This window comes from Musa acuminata, chromosome BXJ2-5 (assembly GCF_036884655.1).
Source record: "Musa acuminata AAA Group cultivar baxijiao chromosome BXJ2-5, Cavendish_Baxijiao_AAA, whole genome shotgun sequence".
Taxonomy (NCBI): Eukaryota; Viridiplantae; Streptophyta; class Magnoliopsida; order Zingiberales; family Musaceae; genus Musa; species Musa acuminata.
Window position 1 is genome coordinate 41,957,697 of NC_088342.1, and position 19,462 is coordinate 41,977,158.

At 35.0% G+C, this 19,462-nt stretch overlaps 1 protein-coding gene across 2 annotated transcripts; it reads left to right on the forward strand.

Annotated features, from left to right (window-relative positions):
- Positions 1-254: 254 nt before the first annotated feature.
- Positions 255-19,457, forward strand: LOC103985631 (glycerol-3-phosphate acyltransferase 9). Of its 2 annotated transcripts, XR_671742.3 has the most exons (13): positions 255-405; positions 506-563; positions 1,745-1,863; positions 3,494-3,593; positions 5,821-5,916; positions 6,000-6,096; positions 6,200-6,287; positions 6,375-6,471; positions 10,823-10,908; positions 15,909-16,028; positions 16,123-16,221; positions 18,716-19,054; positions 19,169-19,457. XR_671742.3 is itself a non-coding variant. In XM_009403387.3 (12 exons), the coding sequence occupies exons 1-12, from the start codon at positions 299-301 to the stop codon at positions 18,762-18,764; spliced, it is 1,116 nt and encodes a 371-aa protein (XP_009401662.1). In that variant the 5' UTR covers positions 255-298; the 3' UTR covers positions 18,765-19,151. The 2 variants fall into 2 exon arrangements, 1 of the variants encoding a protein (XP_009401662.1); XM_009403387.3 differs by lacking the exon at positions 19,169-19,457 and having other exon boundaries at positions 18,716-19,151.
- Positions 19,458-19,462: the final 5 nt, after the last annotated feature.

Sequence of the window (19,462 nt, forward strand, 5' to 3'; positions counted from 1 at the left end):
TTAACAAGTTTGGTTATAATTTTTTTGAATAGAATTATAATTTTTTTTAATAAATAAAGTCTATAAGTATATTAAAAAATTATGACTATATAATATTTTATATGTATTCTTTCGATATATGAAAATATAAATATTATGATATTTTTAAGATATATAGATCTAAATTTGATACGGTGTGAAAAATAAGTATTTCTCATCTTTTGTTTTGAGATATATAAAAACCTTATATATATATGAATAATACGTGTGGGTTATAAAGACTAAAGGGTTGGTCGTCGTTTGCAGAGGTGGAATAGCCATGGCTGGGTTGGGTTCCTCAAGCTCGGAGATGGATCTCGACCGCCTCAACATCGAGGAGTACCTCACCGTGGAATCGATCCGGGAGTCCCCCAGGAAGCTCCATTTGTATGTATTCTTGGTTTCCCTTCCTTTGTTTCTTGGTTTCATTTTTTCGGATTTTTACGAGCTATAATTCTTGATCGAGCCCTAATTGTATTTTGTTCAGGAGGGACCTTCTCGACATTTCCCCTACGCTTAAAGAAGCTGCCGGTGCCATTGTTGATGTGAGTTCGCCTTTCTCTATCTGTATAGATATATCTAACTCTCTATTTAACATCTGTTGTGTTGATTTGAGTGTTTGTAACGAAAGAGGGATTAACGGGATTTGGTGGTTATCATGAAACTAATTGGTGACGTAATTTTCAAATACCTCTTCTTAGAGCTGGACTTGAGGAATTAGGATCAGATTAGGTTAAAATAACCCTAAAGAGCTGATGTATATTTCAACACTCTATAAATATAGAGCAATTCGTTTGGTTCTTCGGAAGAAAAACTTCTGTTCATTCTTCAAAAATAGCTTTGTGATGCCTCCATAAACATGTAGTTATGGATGGGTAATCATGAAATAATAGTATCGGAAGAAGTATACTCTATCCTTCATCTTCCTGGAGAAAGTGTGTTGTTGGAGCCTTTAGTCTCAGCTTGTTCCGTTTAATGTTTGTTTCCTTTTTTCCCCAAAAATCCTTTTATTTTCTTTGTCTAGTATCATTAGGGAAACTAGACATATAATATATTGGAAGAGTATAAACTGATGGTGGAAAAGAGTCACCAATCATGCATGATCCTCAAGAGCTAATGCTATCTCTTTCATTCAGTCATCTGAATCTTACAAATTAGGATGTTCTTTGAAGTTCAAATATTCAATATTGAGTGTTGGGTTGCAAGGTTGAGTCTTGATTTCTTTCTTAGTCTAGAGGAGAAAAGAACATTTAGAGACATAGTCGGATAATCTTCTTATGCTATTATATTTAAATTTGGGGCTACCACTTGACTTAGAATAACTTGTTGTTGTCTGATTATACGGTTTGCTTGGTAAAGAAAATTGAGAGCTTGATACCCTGGTTAAACCTAAATGCATACTGAAGTTCTATTGAGAAATTTTACAAGGACAAAATAGCATGTTATTTAAATTTTGTGGATAAAATTTTCCTTTATTGTGACATAATTTCCTCTTTGTTGTCATACATTGTCCACCAAAGGAATTGACATTCACATAGATTTGACTATGCCATTTTTTTATGATGGAGTTTTATTCTTTATACAAAGTTTATTGTTGAGACTTTTCTTTCTCATGATAATAGCTGGATTTATTGACTTAAAATGAATCCTTTATGTAATATTTGACCCATCTTTCCGCTGTGACTTACTTTATGTTCTCTAACAAAATTCATTTTCTGGGGCACAGGACTCCTTCACCCGCTGCTTTAAATCAAATCCTCCAGAACCCTGGAATTGGAATGTCTATTTGTTCCCTCTATGGTGCTTGGGAGTAGTTATTAGATATGGGATTCTTTTTCCATTAAGGTGTGAATTACTTTATCTTTTTAAATAGTAGTCAGTGATAGATGTAAATAGTTTATCTAGCTGCTTTAAGAGAATATTTAAATTTAGAACTTGATTTATTTATTTCTTTACTTTATATCTAAATGTCTTTGTAACTTACTTGAGAAAGTCTCTTTGTTTTAGATCTTGCTATTCTCTATTGATGTTACAAATAGTGCATAATGGACCACTAATACAAATACATAGTATATATTATAAAAGAGGTGATTAATTTACTATTAACATACCAAATGCCAAATATTCATATAGGTCACACAAGTTTTGTGTACATATAGGTTTATGTAAAGTGGATTAAATATCAAAAAGCAAAATATAACATCATTCACATTGTACCATATTAAAGTATCAAAATATCAAAATATCAGTGTGTGACATGGTCATCTACAGGTCACTGTATCATCTGAAGAAATTGAGAATTATAAAACTAGAACCTATCCGTTTTATGAAAATAATGCAAAAGATGATTGATCAGAATTGACTGATGATGACCAAGATTTGAAAGTTTGGGGTTGGCAGTTGGCAATATGACAAGCATTGGCTGGCCCAGAAAATAGTTTCAGAATAAAAAATAAAAAAAATAATTATAAAATACAAAAAAGAAAGAGATAGCAATAGAAAATAAGATATGGAACTTATGACATGATTTATATTAGGAAATAGTGATCTCATGAGTTCTGGTTTTTATTTTCTATTATATAATATTGTATTATACACATATATGAATTCTACTTGTGTTATCTGTTATTTTTAGAATATTTATATTTTATGTAGCTAATCATGTTATGACTCTATAACATATTATTTTCATTGATTATTACATGTATGAAAAAGATGAAAAAGGGATTATGATAAAATGAAAAGGAAAAACATTTGATATGTCCAAAACTAAACATTTGATGGTTCATTGCCTGCAATCACTTGGACCACTTGAATGCAATCTAAACCTTTATTTACATCTGAATGTGATGATAGCAAACCCTATTATGATGATGACTCTATGTTGACAATGTACCTAGATTTAGGATCACTAACTCATTTAGCAATGACAGGTTCTAATTTTTTTGAGTCAAAGCAATGAATAAGCAAAAGAGTGATGGCAGTAAAGATTTTTCAAGTTGTTACTTCTGCTGTGCCAGCAAGAACTTCTGTTGAGAAGGGCCTAATCTTAATATGAAAAAACCAACACAATGAGAAATGCTTTTCATCTTAAACTGACACTATTCAAGGTGCATTAAGTATAACACTTAATTTCTCTAGGTGGTAGGGTTAGTGTAGCATTCAGTATTGTTGCTTTTACCTCATGCAACTTGTTAAATATCTTGCTTTGAATTAATGAATTGCATCTTCTTTGAACAAGGTTTACTTTTCTTGTTCTCTTCTGCTCCTTGAGAGAAAATTTTTGATTATCTCTAAAGACTTTCTATATGTAGCTATTCGAACTTTGAAGTCGTCAATTCTAAAAATTTATGGTGCAATGCATTTATATTGTAATGAATTAGGCCCTCTTCTGCAGCTTTACTTTCAGTTTATTCGGTGATAGGATAAATAAGGAGCTTTTTTGACTCTCTCTTTCTCTACATGTTTGTTGTAGAGTTACAATCTTGGCTGCAGGATGGATAGTATTTTTCTCAGCCTTTTTGCCGGTGCATTTCCTTTTAGGAGATCATAATAAGTTGCGGCAAAAAGTAGAGGTAAATATCTTCTAGTAGTCTATTGTAGTAATTTGGCAATTTGATCTTCTACTGTAGATTTTAATTTTAATTTCTTCTTGTTGATGGTTGGTTTTAGTTAATTTCATGACATTGCCTATCATACCTTGTATGTTTTCAAGATCCATCTTCAAATGCTCCGCAAAGCTAAAAGTTGAATAATTAATTTTGCACTTTCAATTTCATGAGTTTCCAATTAAAGTTCTCTCTTTCTCTTTCAATTATTATCTTCTTGATGGTGTAGTTAAAATGTTCTATAGTAATTGCTTATCTGATATTTTGATATTTGACTTATGCACAATTCTTGCTTGCCTAGTGTGGAAAAGAATGAGCTGGGATCACATAATAAAGTTAATGATTATGACTTTGATACAATTGACAACTCAACTGGCATTTTGCAAGGCAAAATGACCAATTAATTAATTGACAAGATTGTGACATGAACAAGGGTGACTGCTCAGCTATTTGAATGAATCATTTGGAAAGTTCTGCAATATAAAAAGTTCATTATTTTCTTCCGTTAAAGTGGTCCTAGTAGGTCTCACTACCATAAACTAATGATTTTCAAGGAGAACATTGGACATGATTGTTCTTGTATTGTTTTTGTTGATGAATAATAGGATGTGTTTCGTAGATGTAGTGAGACTTATAGGTAAGGTCAACATGTTTACGTTCTCATTTTCATTAGTTGTTTTTAGTTGTGTATGATGAGTACACTGATTAAATACGAGGTGGTTAAGATGTAATATGGAACAAGTAGTTAGATATGTGTAAACAACAGAAAAATACCAATGGTACTCGCACAAACGAAAAAAAACTTTAAATTAAAACTTGATGAGAGTAAGTATCAATGATTGCCCTCACTGGACTTGGTACATACCAACACATGGTACACCAATTTGTACCAAAGAATTAAAGAGGAAGAAGAAGGAGAAGAGGAAGGAATAAGAAGGGAGAAGAGAAAGGAGGATGAAGAGGAGGAAAAATAAGGGATTGAAAGGAAGAAGGGGGCAGAGAAAGAAGGAGGACGAAGAGGAAGAAAGAAGAGGAGGCAGTGGAGGAAGAAGAGGAGTAGGAGAAGAAGAGCATGCACGGTGGGTGGCAGCGGACAATAGCAGGAAAGTTCCTTGCTGATTAAGAGGTAGGAGCGCGCGATAGGCAGTGGGTGTCGAGGGCTCGTGACTTGTGATTAAGCCATTAAGGTTATAGTTCTTTTTTTTTATATATGGATTAGACTGGACCAATGAAACGAGTCGATCATTCACCCCCATACTAGTACATGTCGATGGAGTTCCCTAGCAAGCATCATGTAGACATCAAATAGTAAGTACTAGATTGGAGTAACAACATTGACTCCTTAGCTCTTAGTTTTCCCTTGGATGCAAAGGTTGAATTTCATGCCATTTGCATCTTTCTACTATTGGTCTCTCTCAAGTTCTGGTGGTTCACTTTTATTTTCCTTTTTAAGTCTAGGCATTGTTGAAAAAAGTTTATTCTAGCCTAGCCTGGATTTTCCATTGAGTTTGCCAACATCTTGAACTTCATTATGATTTTTTAGTTATTTTCTTTTTTCTAGTTAGGGATTTTCCTGTTATTGCAATGGGGATTTCATATTTGGTTAAGTATTTCAATCCCAATATGAGGACCTTGTACATGCCACCACCCAGGAATATTCAGTGCAATGGTCCAGGTAGTGTATTGGCTATGAAGAATAAACAACATAAGAAAGGCCAAAATAGAGTTAAGGCAATAGATTGGGGACCATATCTAGTTTCCTTCTCTTGCTTCTCCTCAATGTTGCTGCCCTAAAGCTCCCATGTGAGGGAGCTCAAGGCCTGTTCCCTCAATTTTTAACGTGTGACTTTTTGAGCGGTTACATGAGAAGACTTGCAACTTCAGATCTGTTTTGCAGGGGCAGGTCATTTTGATTCAACACGTTTTGGCTTAAATGAGTCAGATCTTGTAAGTGTGCCTAAATGACCAAATTTTAGGGACTCCAACCACTTCAGTTTCCGTGCCATTTAATATAATGTTTAACAATAACAGCCAAGAAATGGTACTCTGATAAAGATGTTTTAATAATCAGATATCAACCTTCAGGCTTGATAAAGGTTCACTGGTTATTTTATTTTATTTTATAGCTTTATGAGTATAGTGGTCATAGGGATATATTCTAATATCTGTATTGTGCTTTATTAATTGTATGCAGAGGAAACTGGTTGAGATGATATGCAGTGTGTTTGTTGCCTCATGGACAGGAGTGATCAAATACCATGGTCCTCGTCCCAGCATACGACCTCAACAGGTTCTCGATATTCATACAGATCTTAGATATGATAGCTACTTGATCTTAATTTTCTCTGAGATTAAGAAAAATTCATTTAACAGGTATTTGTTGCCAACCACACTTCTATGATTGACTTCATCATCTTAGAACAAATGACAGCATTTGCTGTTATCATGCAAAAACATCCTGGTTGGGTTGGTAAGAGCCTACATTTATCTAATTATGGATTCCTTAAGTAGATTCTTTCAATTTTCCTTACTGGTTCTCTGATTAACATCAAATGCTTTATTTTATGCTGTAGGATTTATCCAGAAGACCATTTTAGAAAGTGTAGGCTGTATTTGGTTTAACCGTACAGAATCCAAGGACCGTGAAATTGTTGCCAGAAAGTAATAGTTGCCTTCTTTTGATATAAAGTTCGATCTTTCTTTACTGTTTGTAGCCATAGTCTTGATGTCTTTTATCTGGGTTTCTAGGTTAAGAGAACATACACAAGGAGTTGACAAGAATCCTGTTCTGATATTTCCTGAAGGAACTTGTGTAAACAATCATTACACTGTTATGTTCAAGAAGGTCCATACCCAACAATTCCTATTATCATTATGCTTAGATGAATATGATGACTTCTTGCTGAGATACTATTACTGGATTAGTTTAGATATACAACAAGCAAAAGACAAGTTTCCATTTATAATGCAAACATTTATGCCCTTTCATGTTGGATGTTGATGAGTAGCCAAAACACCTATATTCTCTTACAAGCTCAGGTTTGTCATGTTCATTTTCGGTCCCAAAGAAGATAATTATATCTCCTGTGGCAGTATATACACATCACTCTTAAATTATAGTTTCTATTCCAGTATTCACTGTACTTTTCTGTTATATGTGCTGCCTTTAAATTTGTTGTACCCATGATTCCAGAAAGAGGTTCTAAATAGGCTTGATCATGATTTTTGTAACTAAATCATGAACCATCTTGTCAACCAAATTGAACATTTGGCTCAGTAAACTCTTGACCCATAACCGAACCTCTTGGATCGGGTGGTTACACCAGCTAACCAATCTTTGGCGGATGGGGCTTTGAGGGAATGAGGGCAGGGGATTGGATCAAAACAACAAACATAAACAGAAGAAGAGATAGGACAAACCTACTAACCTAGCTCCATTCTTACCGTCTACTGTCTGATGTCGGGCTGGCATGGTGCCACCATAGTTTACAGTATTGGCTAATTCTGATATGATTCATCTTATTTGTACTTGAATCATTCAAGGCTGATCCAATTTCCATTTAATTTCTTAACCATATAGTTGTATATTATGAGGAAATGACTATAATCATTCTAACCCAATTTGTATTGGTCTCATTTGCTAATTTTAGCCAATTTCACAGTTTTAAAAGAAGAATGAGAAGATGGGAGTAGGAATGAATGGATGAGGGGAAAGTGACATGGAGGAAAAAAGAATTTATGACTATAACTATGAAATAGAAGAGGAGACACTGTCATTATTTGCTTACTACTGTGGCTGTCACATTGGCCAGCTACCATACCATCATGTAAAACAAAAAGAAAAAGGTATAGTAGAGAGGAATGTGCACAAAGAATAGTTCTTTACACCCTGAGTAATCGAAATCTATCCCAAATATTTTTGTTTGTTTGTTTGCAATACCCTACTCTTCAGATAATTGATAGAGAAGATGGGGCTACAATGGGGTGTCTTTGTTGCTAAGTTTTATATATTCTGTAGCAGGGTTTGCCATACCGAGCCGTACCGCCCGGTACGGGCGGTACGTACCGGTCCGACAGATTTTCGGTACGCGGACCGACTGTTACCAGTCCGAGTACTGTAGCAGTTACTGTAGCAATGCTACAGTGCTCGGTACACCCAGGTGTACCGCTCGGTATACCGTACCGTACCGGTACCGAGCCCAGGTCAAAATACCGGTACGGTACGGTATTGCGAACCTTGTTCTGTAGGATGTATATTTAGTTATTAATACTAGAATATTTGTTACTATAAGAATATTTTGTAGGATCTCTTGTTACAGGAGATGGAGCTGCAATGTGTCCTATTTTGTACAATATGATTATTATTATTTTGTTGTTAATGAATTATTCTATATTAAATTTCATAGCCATTTTTCAGCCTTGTTTGTATTTTGTATTTCAGTTATAAATTTTTAGATAAGATAGATATAAAAAATTAGGATAAGAATATTTTAGTATATAATGTTTTCATTTTCTCAAATCTTATTTAATATGTTTTTGCAATTTTGTAAAATTTACCAGATTTTTTAAATTGTTAATATTTGCTTCGCTGATTTTGATCCTGCCAAGACAATCTGACGACCCTGCTGATCTCAGTCATGGCCTAGACAATACCAATCTTAATAAACTTTTAGACAAGATAGATATAAGAAAATAGGATAAGAATATTTTAGTATATAATGTTTTCATTTTCTCAAATCTTATTTAATATGTTTTTACAATCTTGTAAAATCTACCCAATTTCTTTAATTTTTAATATTTGCTTTGCCGTTTTTGATTCTGCCAATACAATCTGATGACCCTGCTAATCTTAGTCACGACCTAGACAATACTAATCTTAATATCTATACCCACCTTTTTTTCCAAGAAAAAAAATATGTATTAATTCAGAAACCTAACACCTACAATACCTTGCTTATCAGAGCACAAAAGGTCTGCTAACTCAGGATGGCAGTCACCTACTGGGAGTTGATCATATTTAGATGCTTTTGCATGTGCAGCCAACCAATGTGCACATCTATTCCCTTCCCTAGATATATGAGCAATTTTTACAGCCTGAAACTTCTCAAAAAGATAATAAGTGTTCCTTACACAGTTGACAAGACACCATGGTGGTGATTCCTCCTTTAGGATCTTGACCAAAGTGACAGTGTCAGTTTCAATCTCCAGCAGTCGGATTCCTTCCTTCAACGCATAAACAACTCCCTCTTGGATTGCCTTCAGCTCATTGTATTGGCAACTTTCACCCTCCATCCATTTTGCAACTTGCCGATAGACAAAAAGCATCACTAGTACACAAAAGAAACCCAATACCTCCAATGTTAGTTCTTTGATTAAATGCATCATCAGTGTTAAGCTTCATACCCATCTTATGAACTATGGCTGCCACCACATCTGCTAGCACTACCACTTATAAGCTTAAGTAGCTTTCTCTTCCAACTTACCCCAGTTTACTAAAGAAGCCCAAGCAAGGAAGTTTGAGTTTAGGTTTGGGAAATGAGTGGAGAAAATTGGGGAAAAAAGATGGGACATGAAAACTTGATACTATAAATATAAAGCAAGATATAATGCATAAAAAATGCAACATATATAATATACAGTTTGATTTCATAAATTTGAAATGAATTGTAAACCATATTTTCAAGATTTTTTCAAACAAGAACCATTTCTCTAGAAGATCCAAACCTCCTACTATGGGTTGCTGCAGTGTAGTTTGATGGTCAGTACCAGAGAGCAAATTCTCCTACTCATGGAATATAAATTTAAATATAACACAAAATTAAAAAGAAGATGTGTATGGAAGCAAGTGAGAAAGAAAACAAACAATAATACAAAATTGGAGAAAACAAAAATATAAAGGAAGAAAGAAAAGAAACAGAAGAGAATGATGATCTGAAATGTGAAAACCTAGTTGTTTTATCCTTTGTGTTTTAACTTTTCAATGTAGTGAAAGCTTCTCTTTTGGTTGGCCCCTTTCGTCTTCTTAAAAAATGGTATTCTTGACCATTTCAAAAATAGCATAACTAGTAAGTGAGGTCAACCTTTTAGGGATTTGGCTTTTTTAAGAAGCTCACAAATTGCATTAGGGCATGCCTCCTAATACCCTTGATGGAGCTGATTTCTCATAGCTGACAGCCTCAGGAAGCCCCATGTCTTACTGCATTATAGCACACTTTTGACAACACTAGGACATATATAATGAATGTATTTTGGCCAGTGGGATTCAGGGTTAGAATTGATCTGTGATTCAGATATTTAGGCATAATGGACTAATTGCAAAATTTGCAAGTGAACAGAAAATTGAGTTTAAACAATTTGCAGTTTCCTTCAATATTAGGACCATATATCTTGAATTTTTATCGTTGTCCACTATGTACAGCATGGTTCGCCTTACTATCCATATCGGTGTACTGATCGGCTGTTGATATGGTACATACGGAATCATACTGTGTACCAACACAGTATGGTGGGGGCATACTAACAAACTGGTATGTACCCCCCCCCATACCATTTCTTTGTTGGACCAGTATGTATCGCTCATACTAGGTGATAAGTCATAGTATGGCAAACCTGCATGTGAATCCATTATGCTCCAAGATGGACTTGATTTTACATAATCTTTTCTGTGGATCAATGTGTTTGTTATTTGGATGTGCAACTTAGCAGTTTTAAAGAGAATGGAGGAGCAGTGAGCATTATGTGGATAAGTTGCTGGTGTAGTTATGAATAATCTATTCCATGTATAGTAGAATATTATATTTACTGTCATCAGAACTTCGGTAGTCATTTTATTCAGTAAGAGATATACTACTTGATATTTAAGATTAAATCAGTTTTAGAATGTTGGCTTTCCAAACCAACTGATAAGCTCTTTAGAAAGGTAGTCAATGTTGCAATGTTAGATTGTGTTGGTAAACCATAGTCTGGAACAACAGTGTTCACTAATTAAGCATAACCATTCCTTAGCATTTGAGTGTTCTTTTCAGTTTATCTGAGCAACATCTGTTTACTGGTAGCTTCAATATGGATGCCACATTGATGTAATCTACTGATTTGTTGTGCCAAGCATACGTTTTTTTTTTAATCTTCATCTTACAGACAATCTTATTTATGAATTTAATTTTAGAGATGCTCGCCTTTCTTTGTAATATATGCAGGGTGCTTTTGAACTTGGTTGTGCTGTTTGCCCTGTAGCAATCAAGTACAACAAGATTTTTGTGGATGCTTTCTGGAACAGTAAAAAGTAAGTACCTTACTGGTGACAACACTTAGATGAGGCATCACATGTTTGAAAATCATGGATGGCACCAAGCATTGGTTGTTTCAGTCGTTGTTGAAATAGAAACACTAAAGTATGTGAAATGATAATATAGAAATTAAGTTGCAAATGTTAAGCATTAGTTTGCAACAATCTCTAATGAGTTAGGACCTAGGTGTGACCTCATTAGCTTTTTTATTGAACCAAGAACTTTGCATTCACTAAAGCGAAAGAATGCATGATATTGTAGGATAGACCATGTCTACATCATCAAACTATGTCTTGGACCTTATTTGTAAACTAATAATAACTAATTTACTTGAAAGTTTAGCTTGTCAGGAATAAAATAAAATTTCTATTTTCAGACATCCAATCAAGATTTTAGCACAGTGAAAGAATAGTTCATTATCACATCATGAGATTTGGTTCTGATTGTCAGTAAAAAGAAAGCAATACATGGCACTACAATGTATCAACATATTTCAGCCTATTTCCATGATTGAAGACAATGCATGAAAACTTCAACAAAGTAGAAAGAAGTATAAATAATTTCCACCTTTCTCAAAAATCCCGAAAGAGATGACTTTTCTTGAATGTCTTAGCACATATATTAACTCATGTAAGTGTGGCTAATGGAGAATTCCTGAACTTCATTATTCTTTTGCATGGGCTTACTGGCCCAACTGAATGCATTTCATTGGAGCAAAATTTTATCATATTACCAATGAAATACTGGACTGAGTGATTTGATAATATAGTTGCTGGTCTCTGTTTACGGGCCATTATCACGTGGATAATATAACTCTCTCGCCTGTGCATAATGTTCATCTCTTTTAGGTTTAAATCAACTCAAAATAAGCCCTAAAACTATAATTCTTGCTCACAGCTATGGTGGATGACATGATTTCAATTCTCTAAGTTGACTTTGGATAACTTTTTTTGGTTGGTGATATATGGTCAAAATAAATGTGAAGGTGGACCTTTATCAAATTTACATTGGAATATTCACTACTATTTTGACTTGATGTATTGACAAACACCTGCATATTTCCAGAGTACAATGGACCAGGATGTCTCCTGAAATTTACATGCTTCCTTGACACTTAATAGGTGGCGGTCTAACGATAGTTCATGCAGTGTGTATGAATTGGTGCGTGCAAGGTAGTGGTGAGAATTATTCTTAAACTTGTAATTGGGAATATCATATCACTTTCGGAACTGACTTATTTAGTTGATATGATAATTGGAAGGAGAATAACATAATTTGTGCTAAAGGAACAAAATGGGTTAATAAAAATATATTTGATTTAATTGTCCCATTGTGAATTTTGAACATAACAAAAAACAAACATTTTAGAAGTTTTTGATAAATTTAGAAGAATATAATCTAGTGGTTAAAAACACTGACTATAGAATAATATTGATAAGAACTAATATGAGAGGGGATGCATAATAATTAATATTATAATTTTATATGTTTCTCAAGTCAGATTAGCTGTACAAATAAAATGAAAGTTTATGAAGATGTGACTGGAAGAGCTTTTTAGCAAAAATATTTTTAGTAGAAGATTAGGATAATGGCATAACTAAAAATGTACTGAGTTAAGAGAATAGTAGGAGATTATGGATGGGAAAAGGAATGACAGAAGAGATATGACTCTAGGTTTATCATATCTCATGGCCTTGCAATTGCCAATATACTCTTATGGGAAATAAATGAGCATCTAATATTGTATAAAAACAGTGAAAATTTATCGAACTCAAACTCCACTTTCATTTGCAGACCCACTTGCATGATACAAATCCTTATCTTGAAACTGCTTATGCTGCTTCCTTTGGCACTGCTGACTTCCTTTCAACAGCTATTGTACTAACCCATAAGAACACTTTACTTGCTAACACCATGAACACAGGACTTACTTCTGACTTATACTATTTAAGCTAATGCACAACATTTCCTTCAAAGAACTCGAATAAGCATAAGCGAGTTCCCTCTCCCTATGCCAACAAAGACAAATGAAACTCATTCACTTGAAGACCCGCTCGTTGCCAATACGAATGAAACTCAAACAGAACCACTTGCAGCACTTGCAGCTTCTCTTGTTGAATCCTGAGTTGAATTGCCTGGAATGCAGGATTTTGCACAGAGCTCAATTGAAATGGAACTGACCCTTAAGCGCAACTATATTACTTCTCAGTCAAGTATCAAGTCTCCTATCAAGTGTAACATTGAAAGAAGCTCCTTAAGTATCTTTTCTTGGTCTTATATCCATAGAAGCAGTTGATGCTATAATTGGTGCTTGCTGTCTTCCCGTTACTCTATGCTGTCCCTGCTATAATTGGTGTTTGGAGCTTGCTAACTAGCAAGGGTGAATTCAGACCTCGCTGAAGAATGGAATAGAGTTAAGACACACATAGCTTCCCTTTTGTCTCTGGTCAACTTTCATTGAATTCTTAGTGAGGGTTTACTTCACACTTTCCCCACTTATGTGTAGCTCTACATCGTAGCTCTGTTAGTGAAAGAACCTTCAAGGGAACTATCAAGCTCAAGTGGGTTTGTTGTAGAAAGCAAGGTTTGACGTATCGAAGCATACTGCTTAGTATGAGTGGTACGTACTGGTCCGATAGAGGATTGGTATGGGTGGTACATCGGTGCACCTTAATATACTATGTGTTGGTATGTTCAGTACAATTCAGTACAACTTGGTATGTATTATACCGATAGCTGATCGGTACACTGGTACAGACCAGTAATGCAAACCATGGTAGAAAGAAGCCTTGACAAGTGGATCTACTTTCCCAACATGCCTAAGGACCAAATTACCCTAAGACTCCAATAAGTTGTTTGTAAGTTAATGGACCTTTCTGTTGCTAGCAGTAAACATAGACTTCCATGACAAACTTGCAAAGTATTGCCAAAATAAGTGTGAGTATATGACTAGATTGATAGTGTTGGATTGGCTGCATAGTTATGCTTTACTATTTTCTACTACTTTCACAGGTTTTCTATTTGCTGTCGTAAGGTAGTTTGATGGAATTGAGAACTTATGAAGCATCAAAGTTTCATCTTGAAACTATTAAAGTTGACAAATCAGACAAATTATAACTATCACAAACCTGATTGCTATCTTAGCATCTGCAGTCATTAATTTGATCGTCCTAATAACTGGTTAGAAGTTAACACCATATGGGGGTTGCTTACAGGCTGGTAGATGAATTGCTGGTATTACCTCTGATAGACAGTGGGAATTTAGAATCCATGATCATGTGGTAATGAGACTCAAGAGGGTTCAGGAAGTCTTGTAAATTTTTCTTGTGAGCACATAGTTGTTTTGTCAATAAGTATACAATTGGAAATCCTAGCTGATCCTTTGTCGAATTGTCCATTCATCTTATTTTAAATTGATATTTAATGTATAGTAAGGAAACATGACCAATACTGCTCTAGATTATCCGACTGAGATATCGACCAGATTGGAGTTGACCTATTTTTCAAGCCTAGAACTGCAGATGAAATATCAAATTATATAATTTCAGGCCTATTGAACTTGAGATTAATATAAATCATCATATTTACAAATAATTAAATTCTCAAATTGCATTTAACAATAAATTGTTTGTTGACAATCTTTGAGGGAATTCTTCAGACCTGATCATTGATTAATCACTTTTAAGTTTCAAATTGGTCCATTTACCTGCTCTTGAAAACTATAGTAAGAGTTTTAGTGGTGAGTTAAGAATCACAGCTGAACAATCAAACCTGTTTTATAGCAATAGAAACATGCATGATGCAACTATGACACATTATAGTTTTCTGAAGACCAAACCTGTTCATTCCATAGCTTCCTGAATATTGATTTGGATGTGGAAAGTAGAAGAATACGTCCATTGGAATATTCATGATTGCAACTAATGTACTTGCCATTGCATATCAATGCCAGTATTTTTTTTTAATTGGAAGAAATTTTTCATGACGCTCATATGTGGATTTGAACCTCAGACCTATCACTTGTGGAACACAGATGCATTAACCAATCGGATATCTCAAAAAAGACCATCAATGACAGTATTTAGTGATTTTCATTATACATTGTTTTTCATTGCTGTTATAACCAGCTTTGCTGGAAGTACTTTCTCAGTAATAACCCAATTACATAAGTCACCTACATGAGGACTTTGAGGTAGATAAGACAAGTACACAAAAATAATTTGGTATTTTACGTTTTATAGATTTTGGAATTTTGAGGTAGGATTTAGTGTGATTATGCATATTGACAGACTATTGTTTGACTGCCTCCTTTCCTATGCTCTCCTCATCTTCTCATTTCATTATCTTTAATTTTAATTTTCTACTTTCTTTGCCTGTTGGTGCTAAATTATGAATCCTAAATTATTCTCTCATTTAAACTCATTTGATAGTCACAGCCAGCAGGAAGACTTTATGCATCATAAGTTGATCTCCATAGTGTTTTGTGGCCCTGACATAAGTTGAGCACCATAATATGATATTATAAAATGATTGCTCTTAGTAATCATATATAATGTTAATTGATCCCCATCAAGGATCCAGAACAATAATATAATTTTTCTTCTTCTTTGCAAATCTTTTAGCTGCACATATATTTGTGTAGAATAGGACCATCTTAAGCTGGAAGAAGAACCACATTAGTAAGATATGTTTCTAGTCGGACACAGGTATTTACAAGGCAATCTTTCTTTAAAATTAATATTTCCTGGGAGATGATGGAAGCACATGTTGATCAACTTTTTCTTCTCATTAAAATTTTAGTGTTAAAGAGAATTATGGTCAGTTTGATAGTGTTATAAGGCCCATGATGATTTTGTCAGGTAATATTTTTCACATGCATTCTCTCTTTTTGACAATTAGAGGTCACAGATGACTATTGGCTTTTAAGTCATGAAAGTCATTGCATACTTCATCTGTATCTGCAGTACCTCATTGCTATCTTACTGTTGTTTGGCAGACAATCTTTTACAATGCACTTAGTACAGCTTATGACATCATGGGCTGTAGTTTGTGATGTATGGTACCTGGAACCTCAGTATATAAGATCTGGAGAGACACCTATTGAGTTTGCTGAAAGGTAAAATTGCTATGATGCTTCACAATATACCCCGTTGTTAGCAGATAATAGTTTGCTCTGATAGCTCTGTCTTCTATATGGTCATGCCATGTAGGGTTCGAGACATGATCTCTGTTCGGGCTGGTCTTAAAAAGGTCCCTTGGGATGGTTATTTGAAATACTTCCGCCCCAGTCCCAAGCTTATAGAACGGAAGTATGCAACATGTTGACGTCTTCAGTTTCTTTCCATGCATTTGATTCTGTGTAAACTGTCTTGATGCGTATAACATGCTGCATTTCCTAATGTTTAGATGATCATGCTTTCACTTTATCAGATGTAGTTTCTACTTTCTACTGTACTGTCCTTTAGTTATCATATTGAGTCAAATATTGAAATGAAGGTTTCTGCTATTGGGGTAGGATTGAACATATAAAATGTAACTTTAGCAATATCAAGAGTCAAAGGTACAAGTGAACTAAATGGATGAAATTTTGAAAGGTAAAGGTAATCTATATTTTGGATCTATTGTTCAACATGGGAAGGCGATTGAACATATTTTTAAAATACAATTAAAGTCGGAGGTTGAAGTGGAAAGAATCTTTTCTAGTATAGTAGTATTACTCCAGGTTTGACATTTCGATTACCAGACATAATCATTCATGGTCAGATCAATACAAGTCCACTCTATGCCGATGTCCTGGTACATGATACGCCAGTACATATTATGGTACAAGCAGGGCGGAGAGAGGGAGGAGGAGAGTAGAAGAAGAAGAAATGAGAACAAGAGGCATATAAGAAGAGAAGGGGAGGAGTAGGTGACAGCAGAGGAGAAGAATGCCATGTGGATTGGTGGACTATCGGCACTAGGTAGCATGACGAAGGTGACAGAGGAGTCAATTTGGGGGTATCAATGCTCCTATTAAAAAGAAACTAAAAAAAGAATCAAGTTTATCGATCTCTCCTAGACAGACTATAAGGCTGCTACTGATCTACAGGGGCAATTCACCTTTCACATCCGACTATAAATACTAGTGGGTGTAATCTGGAAAAATAGAGTTCCTTGGTATTATTGTACTTGATTGAAAAAAAAAAAGATTATAAGATGACTTAAAGGCTAAGGACACTTGATGGATTAGAATGTCTATCAATTAGAAAATAGTATTTCTAAAAATGTTTGATATTGCTTAGATGAAAATGTTAAAATGAATGGCGTTATAGGTAAAATATATTAATAAGAAAAGCCTGTATCTATCAACATATATGATTACTGTTAATTGAGTATAAAACAAGAAAAATTGTTTATGGTGGCCACAGAGGAGCCTAGTTACAAGGTTTGCAATTTCGTTTAGCGGGCCTGTGGTGGTCTATGATTAGACCAGTATGCATTCCGTCCATTCCCCATGTGACAGGGAGGGAGAGGTGGGAAGGAAGAAGGAAGAGAAAGATGAAGGAAGAGGAGGAGGCCATGGTGGAGGTAATTTAGCAGGTGGCAGGGACAACTTGCAAGGAGAGGACGCGCATGTGCGATGTAGCCATAGTGCAGGGTTAAAAGAACAAAAAGACTATATACATATAGTGAATTGGACAGAACCACCTCGTTTGGGTTGGTCTACGTATCAGTTGGTGGTCGAGCCGCTAAAAATTGGCTGAACCATCCTGAACCAATCAGCTTGGCAACCCATGCCTAGTAATGCTAGGTGACTCAATTTCATTTATCTGGTAATTTGATGAACAATACCACTAACAATGGAGCATAGTGGTGGGAAAAAAAATCCATGTAGCAGATCCCAAGCAATTGGGATTTTGGCTTAAAGTTGTTGTTACATGTAAAACTAATGGTGTGGTCTTTACAGATTGAGTCTCTGGCTGAGCAAAGCATAAAAGTATAACTAGCTGTATGTTAAGAAGAAACTGACAATTTATATAAAATAAATAAATTCATGTATATATACTATGGTGCTACCAATGAATCAGTCATTTTAAGGAAATAATTCTAGCCTAAACTCATGTTGGAGCAATGCCCCCAAAAATAACTGTAGAAATAACCACAGTAAGAGGTCACAGTTAGCCATGTATGGCAGAATGCATATGCAGCATGTGGGCATATAATGTTTTGCCTTCAGTGTATATTGTAAGATTAAGAACAATGTGTTTAAGAATAAAATCAGAAGTATATGAATGAAGTTTAGATTATACAAGGGTAGTAGTAACTATGCTCAGTTGGAGATTCCTTCTAATTAAAGCATGAAATTTCCACTAGTTTTATGCACATCAAATTCTCCACTGGGAAGTTGGTAAACCATCGAGAGGCATGCTTTGTGATTACAAAGACTAGGAAACTAATGCTCAATTAGGAAGAAGAAAGTAGCATCCGAAGCTGAATATTTCATCTGTGCAATAATGCTTATGTAGTTGTAGTTGTTGCCCTGACATTATACACTTCCAGTCATATTGGTCATATGATTGCATTTGCATATGTTGCCACATGAACCACATTGAGTACACTTGCTGGTTAATCTATAAATGATGTGCTATTCATAGATCAAAATATTTTGGAGCTTTTTGCTGCGTGACTCTTGTAGAAATGAGAAGTGGATAGAAATTTAAAAAAGTGCAGATGGGTGCAGTCTTGTTTGAGACTTATGGTACCTTCATTCTTAATTGTTATTTTCCTCTTTCTAAAAATTACTATACGCTTAATTTTCAGGCAACAAATCTTTGCAGAGTCAGTCTTGCAGCGATTGGAGGAAAAATGAAAAGCTTTCTTTGTTTCTCTCCGAGCTTCTATATTGAGGCTTTCTTCTCTGGTAGATTTCAAATTTCATCAGATACAAGCAAGTAGTATCTTTGAATGGAGCTTATTTGAGAGGGCCGGCATTTAGTATTCTGAATAATATAAAAGGGAATCATGACCTTGTGATAGCCGCTGTTATTGGTTGGTATGATTTAGGGAATCATCCATCAGTTTTGTTTTAAATCTGGGTTTGCAGGTGTCCTATTGCCTTCGGAGTCTTTGCTTAAATTTTCAAGTCAAATCTGATGCCAGGTTTTGTAAATCTGATTTCCTTTAAAGTCTTGTGCTGAACTGATCTGCTTGTAAATTGTTCAGACTCCTACATTACAAACTTGGTTGACAGAGCTCATATATTTGGCTTGGCAGATCAGAGGCGACTTCTCTGAAACTTAAGGAGCAACTCATTCAAGTTGGTTGATTTGGTTCAGAAAGAAGGAAAGAAAAGAAAAAATGTGCTGTGTGGTAATATGCACAAGAAAAATCCATACTGGGAGTTACGTGATCTCCAATCTTTCATGCGGCGGGGGGGCCCTGACGTTAAGATTCTTTGAATTGTCAACAATAATGCAGTTGGGATGTCTGCTTGAGGCAGCCTCAAATTCATGTGTTTAAGAATCACAAAAACCAAATCACAAGAAGCCCTTCCTTTGTGCCATTGGT

Excerpts from the sequence above, each read along its gene's own strand:
- LOC103985631 (XM_009403387.3), top strand. The coding sequence starts at position 299 with ATGGCTGGGTTGGGTTCCTCAAGCTCGGAGATGGATCTCGACCGCCTC. Across the intron at positions 406-505 it reads TCCCCCAGGAAGCTCCATTT|GAGGGACCTTCTCGACATTT; the intron begins GTATGTATTCTT and ends TATTTTGTTCAG. Across the intron at positions 16,222-18,715 it reads CCCAAGCTTATAGAACGGAA|GCAACAAATCTTTGCAGAGT; the intron begins GTATGCAACATG and ends CTTAATTTTCAG.